Raw genomic sequence first — 21490 nt, 5'->3', positions numbered from 1 at the left:
TACTAAAAGTTTTAGCAAGTACATACATAAGTAGGGAAAATAGAGTATGTATCTTGCAGTCTTGGAACTATTGAAGTTTCACCTCAATTTGTACTATTATCAGATTAACTGGCCCATTATTAAGAAGAAAAAATAATAGTAAAGCTTAAACATGACGTTTTGTCTTCTCACCATCTGAATATTTAATTAGATTGCTACTTCTTCCTTATTCCCTCCTGGAACCTCCATTGAATTATCTGATGTCTTCCTCATACCATTCTTGTCAAGGCAGGAAGTAAATTGAGTCTAATTATTAATTCATTTGTTGTGGTCTTTTCTCTTATTGTGGTGCCTTATATTTTTTTCTCATTCAATTTTCATTTATCTTTGAATCTACCAATTATGTGATTATTGTATTATCTGATTTCATCGGAAATATTCTTTCTCTATCAGCATATAATCTTATCTCCTTTCATTTTTAATCTCTTTTTGCACAGCCCCACATCAAATATCTATAAACATTTTTAAGGCTTCTCCAGCAAGACATGCCCAAACAAACAAAATAAGAATTATGATAATTTCTAGAAGTCTATATACTACACTACTCTCCAACTGTCTCTCTTCTCATTTTCTTCAAATTATATTAATACTTTGTAACTAAGTTTAATCTTTATATTCAGTGGATCCGAATTTGTATTTTCCTTTCTTTTCTCTTTGAAATTCATGGTCTAACTACCCCCACTATGGTACAGAAACTATGCTTAATAAATTGAAGCAGTAGAAGAAGAAAGGCATTGTGAAGTAATTGCTTACATTTATGGTTGGAGCTCTGAGAAACTGATAAATTTCCCATGATAATATACTTAAAAAGAGGTGAAGTCAGGATTCCTTAACAAAGAATTCCTTCATAGTCTATGTTAGTCCTGCTATAATAGGACTAACATTTTACTAAAGCAAAAGTTAATGGTCTTTTTTTCAGTCTTCATCCTCATTGAAAATTCTGCACTATTTGATCCTATTATACCCTTCATGATCCCTTTTCTGCCATTTGCTTCTATAAAGCATAATCATGGCTCTCCTTTTTCTTCTTTCACTCCTTTTTTCTCATGATTCCTTCTTCTATGTCTCTGCCTTCCCTCAAATTTAATCGAATCGTTGAGATGATGTTCACCTATCTTGCCTTTTCTAGAACAGTGGCTGTCTTCAATCTATGGATCGTGACTAATGGTTGCATAATGAAGTCAGTTTAATGGAATCAGATGAGAATTATTTTGATAAACCAGAATAGAACAGAGTGAATCTCATATAGCAAGCATTACTTTTGTTTCGAGAGACTTTTTTCATTATGTGTGGTAGTGTGGCAGGGGTGGGAGTGGGGGTGGGGATTTGTATTGGTTTAAGAGAAAATGTATTTCTTAACTATAAAGTCATGCTTAAAAGACTTTCAGAAACACCTCTCTGACTAGACTGTCTTCCTTGGCATTATTTTTGTGCTTTTTCATAATACATGTTATGATAAAATTTATTTTTATTATTTTCACAATACAATTTATTTATATGTAATTCACATGCCATAAGACTCATTCACCTAAAGTATACAATTCAGCTGGGTTTTATAGTATATTTATACAGTTGTATGACCATCTTCACAATCTAGAATTTAGAATATTTTAATCATCCCAAAAAGGAAAGCTCTACCTATTAGCAGTCACTCACAGTTTTCCTTCAAACTCCCAAACCTGCTAGGTGTGGTGGAGCATACCTGTAGTCCAGCTACTCAGGAAGCTTAGGCAGCAGGATTACTTGAGCTCAGGAATTTGAAAGGAGCCTGGGCAATATAGCAATACCTTGTCTCTAACAATGACATTAATAAAAATACTCCCAAGCCCTAGGCAACTTCTAATCTACTTTCTAACTCTACATCTTTGACTATTCTGGACATTTCACATAAATAGAATAGTACAGTGTAGTATTTTGTGTCTGGCTTCTTTTATTTGGCATATTGTTTTCAAGGTTAATACAAGTTATAACATATATCTGTACTTCAATCCTTTTTTTTAAATTTTAATTTTTCTGTTGAGGTGAAAGTCATATAACATAAGATTAGCCAGTTTAAAATGTGCACTTATGTGGCACTTAGCACTTCACTATAATGTTCAACAACCACATATATCAAATTACAAAAGTATTTTTATCACCAACTTCATTTCTTTTTATTGCTGAGTGACATTACATTGTATGAATACTCTACATTTTGTTTATGTATTCATTATTTGATGAATATTTGGATTGTTTTGATTTTTGGGTATCATGAATATTGCTACTATGAATGTATTTGCACAAGTTTTGTTGGCAATGTTTTTTCATTCAGGAACTTCATATATCATTTTTAATTCAGATGATAATCATTTACATAACTGATTTACATACAAACTCTGGATTTAAGGGCTAGTTAGTAAGCTTTTTGTATTGCCTTAAAAAATAAGTGAACTTATCTTTGCTATCTCCCCTGACTTTCACTTTTTCTGCTAGTAATACAGCCATCTCTGTCCATTTTGATACCATCCTGTCCCTTGTGTCCACATCCTGATAGTTAACAAAATTCATAGTAATTTCCTCAAATCTTTCAGGGTATTACTCTCTTTCTATTTTCAATACTAACATAATATAATCCAAACTTTTATTCCATCTATCTGGGTGATTACAATTATCATCTTGTTATTCCTTCTACCATTGCCTCTTTCTAAATTCTCTCAAATTCATCTTGCTTGTCTCAGGCATATTATTCTTCCTAATGTGCTGCTAGAACCAAATCAAGACTATTCTCAAAGATATCAATGCCTCATCTCTGAAACACCTCCCTATCTTTCATAGTCTATTATAATTTTGCACCATTACACTTACCACTAATGGACAGTATGAATTTGTGGTTTATTTTCTGTCTCTCACAATCGGAAATTAAGCTCCATGAGAGTAGAGGGAATTTTTTTTCCATTTATTTCCTTCTGTGCCCCAGCTCTTTGCACTATATCAAGGAACTCAATAATTATTTGTGGAACCAAATCCAGTGTTCTCTTCAACATAATCTAACACATATTCTCCCAGGTCATTTGCATTATTTCTTGTCTTGTATCTGTAGCTATATTACAAAGTTGTAATTCTCGTCATTTCTGAATAAATGCATGTTTTCCTACTTCTGTGTTTATTTCAGTTTAAGCCAAATGAAGAAGTGGGTAAGCATGGAAATAACCGAGGCTGGAGGCTTATGGCTCAGGATTAATGGGGGGTTGCTCAAATGGCCCTTTATCTTAGAAGCTGTAATCAAGGTTATCTCAAAAGATATTTGCAAATAGTAAAGATGGAGTAGGGGACGCAAGAGATGATCTTAGGGGAAAGACATAAAATCCAAAGATTTATATAGAAATGGAGACCATAAACACAAGATACATTTACAGACATCAGGTCTACTAAGGGGCTCAAAGGCCGGGTACAGTGGCTCATGCTCATAATCTCAGCACTTTGGGAGGCTGAGGCAGGAGGATCATTTGGGGCCAGGAGTTTCAGACTAGCCTGCACAACATGACAAGACCCTGTCTCAACAAAATAATAAAATAAAATAAAATAAAATAAAATAAAATAAAATAAAATAAAATAAAATAAGCTTGGTATGGTGACACCCACCTTTAGTCCCAGCTACTCAGGAGGCTGAGACGAGAGGATCGCTTAGGCCCAGGAGTTCAAGGCTGCAGTGAGCTATGATTGCACCATGGCACTCCAGCCTGGGTGACAGAGACCCTGTCTCAAAAAATAAAACATAAAAAGTCTCAGACCTAAGGAACCTGGGGAGTTTGGGCTGCATGGAGGCAAATAGTTATTTTATTAGATACCTGTGTGTACTTAAGGCCCCCAGATGGCTCTCTGTGCCTGCGTTCATACCATTGCTTCTACTGGGAATGATTTTCTATATTTCTCATATATTCACTTGAAACCCTAGTAGCATCAAAACATACTAGAAATAGAACATTGACTAATCATTTACTATGTGCCTAGCACTGTGCTTGATAATTGATTTAATTCCAATGAGAGAAATTCAAGTTATTATTCTCATTTACTATTTACTACTTTAAAAGTGTGAGAAATTTGGTCATGAATAAATAGCTTTTGGACAAGAATCACAGCATTCATATTCATTACATTCATATTCATCTCCCAGAGAATAAAGCCTCTTTCTTGGCATGTAATAAAACTCAACAGCTGTTTGTTGAATGAATGGTTGAGCAGATAGATAAATAAATTGTATTAACTTACAAATAATAAGAGATTCACATTATATGATTTTTCCCAAATGAACTGTTTGTATGTTTTTGAAGATTTTAATAATATTTGTTAGAGAGTTTTTGAAAATTCTTTTGGCTTTTTATAAATCCTTTTTCTTGGCAATACTTGCTGTAATAGATTTATATTATGGTAAACAAGCCCATAAACCATACAAAACACTATAATCATGCAATTCATCATTTCTTTAAAAGTGCAAATATTATCCCAGTGGGTTTGTAGTTCCTCTATGGAAACTGATCAAGGGACCCCAAGTACTGAAGAAACTTTAACTTTTAGCAAATACTTTGTGTGCAGTTATTCTTCCTTGAGTCATTTTGTGCTTTAGTGAAAACCACAATTCACTCAACTTGTCATGATCTTCTATTTTGTTCTGTGTACCAGTTTATAGCATAGTCTGTTACTAGACTTACTTAAAACTCTTAGTGTACCCAGATATCATAACATGAGAAAGGAAACACAATATTAAATGCATATAAATTTAAAAGTAATTTATGAGATAGTGTGAATTATCTAAGTGACTACAGATAAAGCTATTTTTAAATATATATTTTAACAAATACATTTCCCAATCCTTAGAAATTTTAACCCATGGCCTCTGTGACTGGTGGGATTTATTGCAATGTGGTATCTCAAAATACTATAAATTAAATAATATACCAGCAAGTTGTGATTAAATTTTCACTTAGTTATGTCATAATTTTTTGACCCATAAATAGTAGTGTGTTAATTTGTGTCATGCAAAATTAAGCACTTTGGAGCTTTATAATTATTTCAAATGTAAAAGTTCCATGATGTCTTCAAGGCTCCATCGTGTGATCTGACCTCATCTATGAGACCACCCAAATAAAGAACTGCTTTCAGCATTTTGAGTTCCCAAGGATCTTTATGTAAATGATCATCTTTTGCCAAAAATTCAGATAATTTACATGCCAAACTCTTAGGGCACTTGTAAAATAAGATTTATGGGTCATCTGAGCCAAATCTTAGGACCTACATAACAGTTACTTATTAGCACAGAAAGCTAGGGATGTAAAAGCATTTATTCAATAAAAATTCAACACCAACAGTGTGCTAAGCATAGTGTAAGGTATTGCTATCCAGCAGGATATTCTGTCGTATTTGAAAGAAAAACCCCATTAAATATAATGTGTATGTTGCTTATATTGGCCCTAATATTATATAATTTTGAATATTCTGGAAAGTTTCGTATTTTTCCTTTTTTCCAAATTAGAATTATGAAGTCGCCAAATTGAATTTGTGTTATCATCATTAAAGTACACAGATTTTAAATATATCTGCATTCATCTTAACCATGGCTCCCTATAAAGAAAATATTTATTTTCATTTTCCATCTTTCAAATGCTTAAACTTATTTCATAAATGCTAAATAGACATTTAATGCACATTGAATCAGTGAATGATTGTGAGAACATATATCTAATTTCTAATTCTTCTCCCTCTCCATTATTCCCTTCAGGTAATCCCACTCTGTTCCTAATGTGATGTAACAGTTTTTTTCTAAATTGATATTCATGTAATATTAAATTATTTTTTAGCAAAATAGAAATCCATTAATTCATATTTGCCATCAATTTGTCAACTAGAATATCTTCTTTTGTGTGTCTTTGGAGCATCTTTGGACAAGAAGGCCATTCAATCAAAACTGATAAATATAAAGAATGAAATGAAAAATACTTCTTATTGACCTACATTCAATAAATAAGGCTACTAAATTGTGTTCACTGTGCTACAGGCTTGGACATATGTAACAATCAGAGAAAGCATAGTGACTGTGAAATACTGGATATTATTCACATTTTATTATGGAATGGTATTTGACTTTAACAACCGCTAACCTTTCTTTCTTGAAAGCTCAAGTGGCAGAATAGCAATACAAAACTTTGACCATTTAAGTGTATAGACAATAAAAATGAAGAATGTTGAAAAATACATTCATAGTTTATTTTTAAAATTGTTTCATTAAAGGGAAATACTTTCATTCTCAAACCAAAAGGCCTTTGTCACTCAACCTGTTTTATAACTAGGGCATTTACACCTATCCAGTCACCATGAAAGTCTGCTTCAACTAAAACTAAGAGAAAGAGTGCAACTCCATCAGACCTAAACTAAACCATCAGCATTACTAGAAAGATAATTAAAAATGCACATTTTTCGTAAAGCAGCCGTATGTGCATCTGTGTATATTTGTGTGTGTGCTTTTTTAACATCTTGCATATATTGAGAAATCCAGCATAAATAAATAGAATAATTGCAATAAGGTATGTGGATGTAACTATCATTCATAAAAATTTATTAATTTATCACTTTAGAACCTTACTAATTAAGTAGAAATGTTAATTTTGAAATAGTAAAATGTTGGCAAAATGCCTTCTGAACTTACAGTCTAAATACAGTGAGCAAGGTAATTGAAAAAATATTTTATTACAAATATTAATGACAGAATCTTATTTAAAGGGTAGAAAAATATCAACAATAATCAACATCAAACAAGAATCTTGGAGATACTAGAGCACAGCCAAGTTGTCAGTCAATATGAAAATAGATGATCAGAATGATATAATTAAAGTTAAACTCAACGAATCAATATGGTTTGACAGGAAGATGGGTTGACATACAAAACAATTTTGAATTAATATATTTCTGATGATGGATGTATTTCTTGAAGCTGGGGTACATTTCTAGGCATTGAAAGGATTCTTTCATTAAAAACAATGTTCATTTCACTTTATAATCCTGAAATGATAATTTTAGGATTTACTGTTTTTGCTCATGTAAATATTTTAGAAATAGAGAAATTGGCTAATTTATATGAGAAAATTTTAGTATGTTATTTATTATTAATATTAGAAGGCTTATATATTATTATTAATGTTTGCAAGCATCATTTTACAGCTGCTTTCTCGGGAATATTATCTTTTACATCAATTGAATTAAAGAACTAAAAATCTCTTTAAAAATGTCAGTTGATTTTTTCTTAACCACCCGTATTGGAATATTCTTACAACGTGATGTGGTTTGATTGAAGCAGAAAAAGGAATGCAGTTTATCCCCTCATTTACTCTTTTTTGGTTTGAATCACAGAAAGCCATTTGAGAATTTAATCATCCTTTCTACCTTCTCCTTCAATAACTTATTGATTCAGGTAAATGTCTGTTTTTAATAATATGTTTTCAGCTTCCTCTAATAAGAGTTTTAGCAAGACTTAATGAAATAATTTATTTTGAATAACATAGAGAACAGATGCTTTATGAGATTTTAAATTTGTGTTCTAGTAATTTTGAAAATACTCTTGTTTAAAATCATTTTGGATACCCCCACTTTCTTGGGAGAGCCAGAGACAGGTACGGAGACAGGTGACCTATGGATGAAACTGTGGTATGTTGTCTCATGGTATCATATTTTGTTTTGTTTTTCCATCATAGTTCTTGTGGACATTTTGGGGTTATTTAAATGTTATGTATTTATTGATTTTTAATGTTTATCTCCTGCCCCCATCTGCTTTGTGAATTTCATAAACTGATGAAACAATGTTTTATTGACCACTGAATACTCACCCATCTCAAACGGTGCTCAATTTTTATTTGTTGGACAAATTAATGAAGTTAATCACTGAGGTGAAGGGTTGATATTTATCAGTCAGGAATGTCAGAATATGTATTTCTCAACCACCATTTTGAAAATTCATTTTTCTTTCACAACTTGTGTTTAATTATATGTTTAATGAATTGAGGAAACATATGTGTAGAAATCCAGAACCTTTATTTTAATCTAGTCTAGAAACTAGCTGTGTGGCCCTGAAAAATGTATTTTATAAAAACTTTCTATTGATTTTTTTGTAGGAGGGAAAATGTGTTTTATTAACCCCAATGGTGTATTTTGTGGTTGAGCTGAACAAATATAATAGAGTGCTTTACGTGCCCTGTGTCATTTCATGACAGTTTTCCAACATATAATCCTTGGTAAAGCCTTTTCACCAGTTTCCTGTGATTTCTTTATGTGGTTTTTGAAGTCAATTCATATAGCTTTAGAAAGTTAAGTGTGTGAGCTGGTTTTTGTCCTTTCAGAATATCATTGTTGTTGTTACTCCTCTTAGACCATAAAAACTTGTTCATTCAGAATATTTCTGATGGTTTTGCTGCAAAGCTTGGGAGAGGTGACAGTTTCTTTCTAAACCAGCTACATATTTCATTTTCACTCAAAAGGTCTTCACTAGTGTCCAGCATTATCCAGAATACGATGTGGGGCTTTTCCTTGGTTTTGAGGGTATATTTTGCCTAGAATTGATGGTTTCATTTTGGCTAGTCTATCACATCCTGATTATTTTTTGTGCTTTGGGAAGAAAACTGTCATTAGAATTTATGAACAAACAAACTGGCTACTCTTCCTGTCCCACATTTCTAGCATTTGGCAATGATCTGGGCTTTCATAGGTTTAGAGACTTGGTTGGTTAATGCATTCCTCATTTACCGATATAACAAGTAGAGATTCACTGTCTTTAGAGTGGGAATTTACATTTAGCATCTAGCGTGCAGTCAACTTCTTAATAAAAATATATTTGGAAACATTGTTAATGAAAGTTTCACTGGAAATAAAATAAAGAATAAGCATTTGATTTTTGTAAGCAGCATAGTCAATTTGCAGACTTATTCCTAACAAATATACTCTAGTGGAATACATATCAACTTCTAGTTGCTACAAACATGCACTCCGAAACTTTAGTTAGAAAACATAACAATGTGAAAATACAAATTTGGTCACACTGTTTATGGTTAGGTTTATTGTTCTAATATCAGGTGGATTACGTAGACAGCAATAGTCCAATTCTGAATGGGTGAATAAAGGGGAATATTTTCCATTCCAAAGTCATTGTAAAGCTTGTGGATAATGGATGTATAAATATTGTTGTACATGTTTTTCAGTGTTGAAGGTATTACCAAAGAAGTTATTACAAGGTCTCTGTTGTGGAAGATTTATGCTTCAGAATTAGAAAGAAAAGCCTTAGTATTACTTTCCCTAAACAAAACAAAACAAAAAAAAATGAAAATTATATGCCACTGAAAGCTCTTTGTCCTTTCCAGTGAATAATTGTGTGTGTGTGTGTGTGTGTGTGTGTATGTGTATGTGTGTGAGAGAGAGAGAGTGTGTGTGTGCATGTGTGTGTTAGGGAAATGGGGGGGATGAGGGAGGGAAGGGAAGAATGTGAATAGATTGTGCATTTCTCAAAAGCGTGTATAGTGCAGTGAGGCATTTGTTTGTTGCTTAATAACTCCTTTCCTTCAAAATTAAAATTTTGTATAGTTTTAACTGTGACCTCCATTCATTCAAAACTTGTTTTATTCTTCACTAAGTTTCTTCTGTTAAAATCTGCATGATTACAGATTTTCTTGGCTCCACCATAAGAATAACATAAACTTTGTAATTGTTGATTTGCAATAAAGAATACTGATGTTTATATACTGCTATGAAAGTATACTGAGGCCAGATGAGGTGGCTTGCCCCTGTAATCTTAGCACTTTGGGAGGCAGAGGTGGGAAAATTGCTTCAGGCCAGGAGTTCGAGACTAGCTGGGCAACATAGTGAGATACTGTCTCTACAAAAAATAAAAAAAAAAATTAGCCAGGCATGGTGGCGCATGGCTGTAGTTCCAGCTACTAAGAAGGTTGGGGTGGGAGGATCACTTGAGACCAGGAGTTCGAGGTTGTAGTGACATATGATCATGCCACTGCCCTTCAGCCTAGGTGACAGAGTGGGAGCTTGTCTCTTAAAAAAAAAGAAAAAAAAGGGTAATGACCAAATTTGACAATGAATGTCACGTTTTAAAGTGGAAGTAATGATTTTCTATATTAGTACAGTAGATTTTTATACAAAGATTCATATTAACTTTTATAGTATATTAGTTAGTAAAGAATTCTTAAAATTATATTATGTTTTGTGCTGTTAAGAAAAAAAGTTCCTGCCAAGCACAATAAATTGAATAGAACGTTTAACTTACATTTCATATTCAGGAATTAGATTTCACTTCACTAATGAAATGGGAAACCATAAAGATTATACAACTGATTATTGGTGTGATATTCTTGTATTTCCTTACATATTTCCTAAAAGAAGTCCCCTTTCCTGTTTTCTCTGTGTGTGACACCCAAGGAGAGTTATTGCATCTTATCTCTATGACTTTCTCGTTCATGCCTTCTGTTCTTCCTATCTTTGTCTAAGCCACAGTTTGGTAAATGGGATGATAATTTTTCTAAACTGTTATCATTGGGAATTTGAAATAAAGTGATACTTTTAAAGCACCAGTACAGGAAAAACACTTGATAAATTTTAGCGATTACCATTGTCATATTGCCCTAAATAGCTCATTACAGTATCTTCCTCATTAATACCCACACTCTCTTTCCTTTAACCCTAATCTGTTTAAATAATCTATTGGCTAATAATTTTTAAGATTAATTTGATAAATCTCTTTATTATGTCATTATATTATATCATAATCTTTTATTGCTTTAACTAATTTGAGCTATATTCTGTGTCTAATTTTAAGGCTTTCTCTGATTTTACTACTGTTCACTTCTGTTCCTACCTCCCTTGTAAATACACCCTTCATTGCTCAGATTTTTTGCCTGAAGTATTTTACTATCCCCTCTCCGATATCCATACATATTGTTTCATCTTTAAAGACCAACTCAAATCTTCATCATTCAAGAAATCTTTTTTAAGCACACTAGCACATGTTTATTTGATTTCTCTGAAATTCTTACTTTTTATCTGTTCCACATCATTCTGCTTTATAATGTTTTAAGCTTTGCATAGGCATGTATTCATTCTTTCTCCAACTACAAGCTTCTAGAGACCCATGGAGACAGAAAGATTCTTAGTATCCATCTTCTGGGTCATCGGCCTATCTCTTCTCTCCTGCTCTGAACTTTCCCCCTTCTGGTCTTGTTAATCATGAGAACATCCCTTGCCTTTGGGAGCTTGTTCACATACATGAAGTTTTATCATTTCCTTGATTTCATGTGTTAACTCTGAAGCTTCTTTTAGACTCTTGGAACTTCATCCCATATAGGACCACTCCTAGGCCTGAGATAATACCTAATGTGAAGGGAGACTTCAGATGACACCCATGTCTTATGTGTAATAACTCCCAGCATCCACATTGTAAGGGATCAATATGCATTTAGAATTAAATTGGCATATTTTAAAAAATTTCTTTTGAACTAAATAATTCTTTTTAGTGGATTCTTGCTTATCTTGAAATTACAGTTCTTACTCTTAAGAACATGTTAAACAGCCAGTTTGGAATTTTTGACATTTAGAAGATTGGGAAAATTGTGATATGTGAAATTTGACAAAGTTTTAGAAATGTTATTTCTCGTGAATTGGAAGACAATGTGGAAAGTGATTTCTATTAAATGTTGAAATGCTATAGTAAGTAGATGTGAAATGCATTTATTCACACACTTGCTGCTTTTTTAGGCAATCCTCAGGTAGATGATTTCATTTGAAGGTCACAGCTTTGTGTATGTGCCCTCAAAAAGGATGAGGTTCATGATGAAGCTCCGTAAGTCAAAAGAATAGCTGCTTAATTGTTTGATGATGTACCACTCATTAGAACTTTTTTTCTATAAGTTCAGAAATTGTATATTAAAACATCTGAATTTCATGCTTTTCTTTTGACCTCAGAACATAGTTGTCTTTGGTTATACTTTCAGAGTGTCAGTTTTAATTGTCACTTGGTTACACTTAGTTAAATGCTAAAATGCCATTTCAATTATATGTATTCTTTTTTGAAATAGAATTGTTAGAATTCAGTGTATTAGAAGCTTACTGAGAGCATATGTTCTTTTAAAGAAAGTAGATGATGGGTTATTTCTTTTGGTTACCAGTGTTGTTTTTGCTGCCAAGTGTTTTGGATTAGATTTTCAGAGCACATTTCTTAAAACTTAGATAAATGTGTTGGCATGTAAAATGACACAGAGAAAATACATGTATTTAAGAAAATTATGTCAAAAGCTCTGCTGAAACTTAAAATTGATAATATTTACTTTTTGGCAGCATTTAAGTAATGAAATGTTTTTCAAAGGCATTGCCAATAAGTAGAATCATGTCCACTTTCAGATATGTAAGTGTTCATATCTATAATTAAGAAACTCTTTTAGAATCACTAGCCTTGACTTACAAATTGTTTAATTAACTTCTTCCTCAGAGGAATCAAATCTGTTCCATTTTTATTTTTTAATTTTCAAAAGAGCTCTTTTTTTCATATGATCAGTGAGATGCAGGGGCAAAAAATCATTTTTAGCACCTATTAGTAATTCAACACTGTTTCCATAAAAAACTAATAGCCTAAATGCTGTTTAAGCAAACGGATGGTAATACTAGACTATTTGTACGATCATTCATAATATTTTTCTTTCATTTATTTGGTAATTTTTCAATATCTATCTAACAGTTTCAGTGTCAATTCTTTAAACATTCTTTCAGGCTTGGTTCTGGGCTGCATTGGATAGCCAAAAACTCTGTGGCTTAAAACAATAAACATTTATTATCTTACACAGTTTCTGTAGGTTAGGAGTCCAGCAGTAGTTTAATTAGTTGGGTATAGCCCCCGGATTTCTCATGGGGTTGCAGTTGCCTGAAGCAAGGCTTTCTGGTGGATGGAAGACCAGCTTCCAAGGTGCCTCTCTCATGTGCATCCGAAGTTCATCCTGGGTGCCTCAGTTCTTTGCTCCCTGGACCTTTCCATGGGACTGCTTGAGTGCTCTCAAGATATGATAGTTGGCTTTGCCTAAAATGAGGGACTGAAGGGAGGCTGAAGTGGCAGTGTGTTTTTAATGAACTACTCTCTGAAATCACATACTCATTTATACCACACTAAGTCCTTTAGAAGCGAGTCACTCAGTACATCCACATTCAAGAGAAAAGGGAAGAATACTGGAAGAGTATCAAAGAACTGTGAACACATTTTAAAATTGCCACGTGTTGATGGCTGTTGTGAAAGTTCGGTTCTTGTATTCTTAGTTTAAAGAATTTAAACAAGAGACACACAGCAATGGAGATGCAGCATGGAGCAATTTATAGCAAAGAAGAAAGAATATTTTGAAAGTTAAGTGCACAATAGACAGTACACCCTGAGAGATGATTCAGAGAGGGCTGCTTATAAGGATGAGACAGCCACAGTTACTGGGAAAACTCCCTTTATGGGAGTCACCTTACATGATTATTCATGAGAGGGTGGGAAGAGCTGTTACTAGTAAGCATGTTCTGGATGGTCCTCTGGGTGCACATGCACGGTAGCTGTACATGCTTGTTCATACATTACATGTCTCATTAGCATCTTAAATCTCCATCCAGGGGTGTGTTTTTCACTATTATAATCAGCAAAGAGTAATTTTGAGAGCAGGTAAAATCAAAATGTGCGTGCCCTCCATGGGACAATTCCCTCCTAGAGATAGCTCTTTTTGAATGAACTTGACTATAATGTGAATGCTGAAAGAATTGCTCTTAAAGGGCCATAGTTGCTGTGTCTCCAGGACATGGTGGCTTTCTTGATTACCTATCCTGACTCAAATGGACCTCTTTAAATATCTCCCTCCCTAGGTTATCTTATCTACTTCTGTGATTTTTAAGCACTACCTTTTAACTCTCAAATTGATGAAGATCACTCTTCTGATTCATAGACTTGTATATTTAACTTCCTACCAAATTTTGCTCATGACACTAAAATCTAACCATTTGCTTATATGTCAGAAACGTGGCAGCCATTCTTGTCACTCTCTCCCTTACCTTACATGTTCAGTCAGTCATCAAATCATGTAATTTTTTGTTCCGAAACATTGATCAAATACATTCTTTATCATTACCTGTTTAAAACAACCATCTTTTCTTATCTTTATTACTATGAAATAGCCTTCTAATTTGCATTTCTTATTGATTCTTTTGTAAAAAATTCTTTGATAGATTTCTTGTTGTTTTGTTTTTAATACATAGGATTTGTTGTAAACAAAATATGAAGTGAAGGAAATAGAAAATAAATATAAATATAAGCCATTTTGCTGATGCTTTTATAATTGTAGCAAACAGACAAATAGGGCAGTCTGAAGATTTTCATCTCTGCTATATGGAGATTAGGCTGTAGCTCTTATTATTTTTTTCTTTTAATTTAATTTTATTTTAAATTCTGGGATACATGTGCAGGACATGCAGTTTGTTACATAGGTAAATGGTGCCATAGTTGTTTGCTGCACCTATCAGCCCATCACCTAGGTATTAAGCCGTGCATGCTTTAGCTATCTATCCTGGTGCTCTCCCTCCCCCGGCTCCTGCCCCCAGGCCCCAGTATGTGTTGTTCCCCTCCCTGTCTCCATGTGTTCTCATTGTTCAGCTCCCACTTATAAGTGAAAACATGTGCTGTTTGGTTTTCTGTACCTGTGTTAGTTTGCTGAGGATAATGCCTTCGAGCTCCATTCATGTACTTGCAAAAGATATGATCTCATTCCTTTTTATGATTGCATAGTATTCTGTGGTGTATATGTACCATATTTTCTTTAACCAGTCTACCATTAATGTGTAGCCCTCATTTTTGACTGGATCGCTAAATATGTAGAGCAATGCATGAAAAAAAAAAAAAACAGATTTGACTAGGACATTGAAGACTTGGCCCAGGGAGAGACAGAGAAATGTTTGATTCATCTATCATGTAATTATTTACGTTCCCTTCCCCTAGTGCAATGGCAGGTGATTTAGTCCATACAGTCAAAATCTTCCTTGAATAGATATGAAATGACCTTCTGTGTATCTCTCCCATGACTAAGGAGCACCTTCTTCAAGTTGTCAGTGACCACTGATATTCCAAGTTCTTTGTTCATCCCTCTTCTCTTACTCTAGAAACACTCACTTAGCTACTTTATATATTAACATGATTTTAGCCTATATTCTACTCCTGAATTCTAGACTCATGAATCCAGCTGATTATTAACCATTTGCAGATATCCTGACACCTTAAATTTAACGTATTTCAACTGAATTAATTATATTTGTTATAACCTCAACCAATTAATTGGCTACTTGCCTCTTAGACTATATTCAGTCTTTTACTTATTGATATGTTTTGTCCCATAATTTCATGTCCGAAGTAATATTCCCTTCTATGAAAGCCCCTAGTTAATAGCCTAGGGTTACCTTGGCAAGTCTCTGACCCCAGTCCTTGGAGACCAAGAGGAGCCACCTGACTCTTGATCGGTCACCTACTTCTAGCCTCCTGACTTCCCATCCCTAGTCTGGTATCTTTAGTTACCATCATACACAAGTTCATCAAGGCCTTATAGCATATCGAGTCAAAAAGCACCAAATAGGCTTATCAGTAGGGGAGAGAGCCCAAGGAGAAGGAAACAGAATGACAAGAGGTTTCAATAATGAAGTGGCTAAAATTTCAGAAAAGAAGTAAAGAATAGGATTAATTTCTGCGGAAAACAAGTGAGCAAGAATAGGGAGCTATTTCTTTTATTATTTGATATTTATATTTTATGTGCTTTCCTCACAGTTAATATGTGATCAAAAGCACTTTTCACTAGCGGTATGTTTGATATGAATTTTGGAAACTTTCTGAGGTTCTGACATCTTTATCAGAGATGTTTAATTAGTTCATGTCTCTTCAGTCAATCCTATGGTCAGTGAGTAGTTCCAAAGTGTGGCATCCTAGCAGAAGGTTTCCAGATTTCACATCTAAAACTTTTCCAATTTATTCAGCAGATATCTATTACACACCTAATAGATGACACTGTATTCTTTGATATAACAGATTACCTCATGGAATAAAAGTGGTAAGGAGCATAAGAAGGTATGTATATACCTTCTTTCCTCCAAATTATTACGTTATGTGTCACTCCACAATGCCCAATGCAATGTTAACCTGGCACAACATGCAGTAGACTATTTGACTCATTACTCTGCATTTGAATTGTTGGCATTTTCCATGTTTTAGTGTTTTCCTCTTCTAACCAAGTCTTTCCATTAGTAGCATGATAACTGAATGGCAAAAAACTTTTCTTAACAAAAACCTTTTTTTTTCCTTTGGAGTTTGGTTGCTATTAAAACAGTTAGTAACATAATTAAAAGTAATTTAAATAGCTAATTAGATAATGTTATAGAGTAATTTCCAGCCATACATTCCCATTAACAAATTCCCGTAAACAAAGTATCCATCATTTATGGAGTGCAGTTTGTCACTGGGTTACTGATGATATAAATGCAATTATACATTCAATGGAAGAAAGCATACACAAACTCTGGTACTCCATAAAAATTGCCATACCCATAACTTTTGAATCATTCTTACAAGTCCAAAAGATACATGGAAAATTTGGACCCCGACATTTTAACTGACTTTGCAACTGCCTAGTGTCTGGTACTAAATCATATTTTTAACAGTGAAGACCCAGATTAAAGCTATGTCAATGTTTTGACAAAACTGACCCATGAGTTTAATAAACCAAATTCCCCACTTACTGAAACAAATGCTTTTTGCTTATTTGTTGTTTTTTTGTTACATTAACCTTTTTTTAAAAAACTTAATTGACTGGTTTAGTCAACATACTATAGCTAGATGAATCCAATGTTTGGAAGCAGTTTCAATGTGATTTTTTATAAAATGGTTATAAAAGTTAAGAAACAATTTGTCTCTTAATAAATGTATAAAAGTTTACTCTAAAACATTCAGGGAATTCTGATATTAAGGACCTTTTGTGAAAACAAAAACAAAAACACCTCTATGATTCCATTTAAATTGACCAAAGTCCTTTTTTTAATTCAATGATTCTATTATATAAGACTTTAAATACCCTTATGAAAATGTCTATATCCATGAAAATAGCATCTCAGTATTGAAAAAGACTTCAGATTTAAATAAGCATCCAATTTCTGAGTGATAAACAAAGAGTTTTATTTTAGGGACAGCAGAAATGCACATATCACAAATTCAGTGTCTATTGTGAGAGTACCTTGCTAAGTGTTGACACAAGAACAAACTTTAAAAGTAACATTATAACCAACCTTTAATTGTGCTAACTCTCTTCAATCAATGTTGTGGATGTGCTAGATTCTTCTATGGGTGTGTGTGTATGTGTGTGCACACAAAAAAGAAAGAGAGAGAGAGAGAGAAATAAAATGTTGAACACCAACCAGAATGGAATTAACTGTGCAGTGCAGCTTGAATAACTTCAAGTGACCTGTTAACCTGCTAAGAAGTTTTGCCTAGTGTCTATGGTACAGTCCTACTTTTTCAAAAATGTCATACAAATGAGGTAAAAACCAACATCACTCTCAACTTTTAAATTATAGATATGTTTCATAAACCAAATCAATATTTTCTCTAAACTTCAAGAGAAAATATTTATAGTTACATGTTTTCTCTTTCTTTGCCCCTCCATTTTTCACCTCCCTGCCTCTCTCCTCCCTTCTTTTCACATTTCATGCTTCGTAAAAAAGCCACAAGAGAAGCACATATTTGTTTAAATACATGTCTTTTGTGCATGTGCACGTTAGTGAGTTAATCAACTATAAATGCAAATTTAAGCTATCATGTGTGTTTCTCTATAACTGATTCTCTTAGTGTGGAAATCAACTTATTTGACAGTTAGTAAACGCTTCATTTAAAATTTAAATTACATGCTTATAAAAGAAGATTTGTTGAGTTATCATAACTTAACATTTGACTCTTTTCCAATAATGTAGTGATTATGTTCACAATCTTGGAGAGAGAAACTGTTAAACTTGACAGGAAAAGGCAGACCTTTTCTGTATAAAAATTAAATATATATGTCCAGCAAACATCTAAACTTAAACGTCAAGCTAGAAAAAGTGTGTTTCTCATAAATATGAAGGACAAATGTTTATTTTTCTTATACAAAAAACTTTTATAACAGCAAATTTTACATAAATGTAAGCAAGCCATTCACAAATAAAAGCAATACAAAAGGTCAATAAACATATGAAAATATATTCCACAGTACAAGTAAAGTAGTACAAGTTAAAGATATTATACCATTCTTTATCAAATTGACAAAGCTTAAAGGAATTGATAATATTTAGTTTTGAAGAAGAAAGTATTGTTGATAGAAAGTATTCATTTTCAAGTTTATTTGAAATCTATTGATATTTGCCACATTTGAAATGTATTGCCCTCTTGATTCATCAATTTCATTTTTTAGAAATGTACCTTAAAATGTATTTGGATAATTAGGTTTTCTCAAATATATTACAGCCAAGGTGCGCAGATAGGTTTAGGCTTCCTTGCAGTATTATGACACAAAAACACCAAGACCTTTCAGAATGTCCATGAGCATAGGACCAGTTAAATAATTTATATATTTATGAGATGTAGCCATTAAAAGTGAAGGAAACAATATCCAGATATGGAAAGATTTCCATCATATATCATTACATTTATAAATAAAATAATACAAAATATCAAACAATATGTATAGTGTGATACTACCTGAGTAAAATTTTCAGAGTAAAGTGAAAAGAGGAGCGGGAGAACACACACATGTCTGTTTCTGTGAAGAAAATTCTAATTGGGAGGTCTCCACATGGGTAACTAATTACCTGTTGACAGTGGGGAAGAGTATGGGGAGGAGCTAAAGGAAAATATAACTTTTCCTCCAAACGAATCTCCATTTTCTTAAATAAATAGCAAGCATTAGTTCTACAGTGAACTCACAAAGTATTGCCTAAAACAATGGACGTATGTTGTAAAATTGAAATAGATTACTTAAATAAGTATATTTAAAGTCAACAATAGTGCAATTTTTCAATGATGATTTTGTTATTAAAAAGAGAGAAGAAAGGAACACTTGCAAGTTTTATTTGAATATCTGACTGTATAAACTGGATGATATTTCTATCTAGTTTTAATCTGACACACCAGGCCAAGAGTTTAATAGAAAATCGACAGTGCCTTTTTTCATTTATAAGAAAAAAAGTGTGATAAAGATTTTAGGAAATAACTGTTTCTGTTAGATTAGAAGAAAAATATTTATAAAGTTACTGAAGAGAAAAATATTCTAGTTTAATTAAAATTATGAATCTTAACTGCTTTATATCTTCGTATTGATTTACCCCAAACATTGGAAAAGCGAACACATGTAATTTTCCTTTGTATGTAGTAACGATGGTATCTCTTTTCTTCCTCTTCCTTTTGGCAGCTTTCAGCCGTGCCCCAATTCCAATGGCTGTGGTCCGCAGAGAGCTATCCTGTGAGAGCTATCCTATAGAGCTTCGCTGTCCAGGAACAGATGTCATCATGATAGAAAGTGCCAACTATGGCAGGACTGATGACAAAATTTGTGACTCTGACCCTGCTCAGATGGAGAATATACGATGTTATCTGCCAGATGCCTATAAGATTATGTCTCAAAGGTATGATACTTCTAATATCCTTTTCTTTGTGCACAATATAAACCTTCAACATCAATCTGTGTTACATGTTAAGCATAAGAACATAAACAGTGTTATGTATTTTAGGACGCTTCGAAATAGTTTTTCCATATCTGACTATTCCTTGTATCACCAAAATGCTAATTGCAAACAGCAGTTGGAAAGTATTACAATTTATTGGATTATCTATTACATTTCACGGTCTGCATGACATTGCATGCTGTTATTTTGATAGTGTTCTTTAGAACTGAGTTCATTACATGAGAGAAGAATAAATGTATTTTTCACAATTTGCAAAAATAAGATTTTCTCCAAATATGGCAGAAAAATTATTTTACTGCTAACAATAACTTTCTAACAATGTAGGGAAAAAAAGAAGTAAAAATTAATAGGTAATTTATAATCATTAATCAAAATGTAGTAAGAGTATTGATTAAGGATTAGTTGGCCTTGGAAAATAATTTTAAAAGTATTCTTTTGCTATTCAGCATATGAAATTAATTTAAATATTTGAGCAATCTAAATATGGCCATATTAACATCATATAAATGAATGTATCATATAATATCAGTGGGTAAGAAATATTTTTGATTCTAAAGAGACTGGTCAGTAGGAATGCATATTATATAAGGTTTAAATTATGTTAAAATGTCTTGATAAGTTAGCTAAGTATTATATATCTCTTAGATATTTGTTCACTATTACTATGCTTTCTCAGAAATCAGGGATAAAGTCATTCCTTTACTATAAGCCTACAGCTATTCAGTTATTTCTTTTCCTTCTATTATTTAAGGACTTCTTTAAATATAGGGAAAACTATATTTTAGATAAAACTAAACAAATTGAAGTCTAAAGACAAAAACAGTAGATTTCAAGGATTCTCTCTTTTGTACTTAAGAAAGCCTTCCTTATTTTTCACCTTTTGTCTTCTTCATATTCAAAATTTTGATAAGTGTTTTTGTGTGTAATTAATACATTCATAGTCAATATGTTATTTTTATAAATTACTATTACATAAATTATTAATACTAATTATAATATGTCAGGTTTTTGATGATTAAAGCACTGATGTGTACTTGAAGGGTAATGAAATATGGGCAAATCTGAGGGCTTTTATTTGTCTATTACTAAAATGATGGCTCATGCTAAGGTGAGCATTAATAGGAAATAAGATATTAAAATTAGGGATTTCATTTGATAAAAGTTTGGTTACATCTTGTTGTTCTTGTGTGTCTCTATTATCGTTACGTATTTGACGTACCTCCAACTATACTAAATGCTATGCCTGAAAGAGTTCTGATTATTTAGTTGTGTGTAGGTATTGTAATGGTGTTTCAGGAGTGGTTTTCTATGAGTAGTATGCAGTGGGCACTATGACTAAACTGATATTTTTATTTGTTTTAGTTAACCAAACATAATATTCTGTAGAATTCATTTGGAATGTGAGTTGAGAAGGAAATTCTGCCTTTCTCTGATTCATTTTTCACTTAAAATGTAATAGAAGCATTAGCTCTTTCATCTCTATATGATTTTCACTGAACTTGTTTTAATCCTTTCATTAATATTATTAACAGCTCCAAAAATAAGCCTTTAATCTTATAAGTATTTCAAAAAAGTAGTTACAATGGATCCTTTGGAGTCACTGAACTATATGGGATGCGTACACTAAGTGACAAATGTGTAGAGTAAAAATACTTTAAGCACCGTTAGTAAATCA

The 21490-nt window shown here is 32.7% G+C and overlaps 1 protein-coding gene across 30 annotated transcripts in view; it reads left to right on the top strand.

Annotated features, from left to right (window-relative positions):
* The window catches only part of ADGRL3 (adhesion G protein-coupled receptor L3), an 861253-nt gene that overhangs the window by 365371 nt on the left and 474392 nt on the right, over positions 1–21490 (top strand). For all 30 annotated transcript variants that reach the window (XM_057302095.2, XM_057302097.2, XM_034958747.4 and 27 more), the window contains one exon: positions 19542–19755. In XM_057302095.2, the coding sequence (XP_057158078.2) occupies positions 19542–19755 (214 nt within the window). The remainder of the gene's footprint in view (positions 1–19541; positions 19756–21490) is intronic.

This window comes from Pan paniscus, chromosome 3, assembly GCF_029289425.2.
Source record: "Pan paniscus chromosome 3, NHGRI_mPanPan1-v2.0_pri, whole genome shotgun sequence".
NCBI classification, from domain to species: Eukaryota; Metazoa; Chordata; class Mammalia; order Primates; family Hominidae; genus Pan; species Pan paniscus.
Note: the sequence above shows the minus strand (reverse complement) of the source record. Positions and strands in the feature narration are given on the sequence as shown.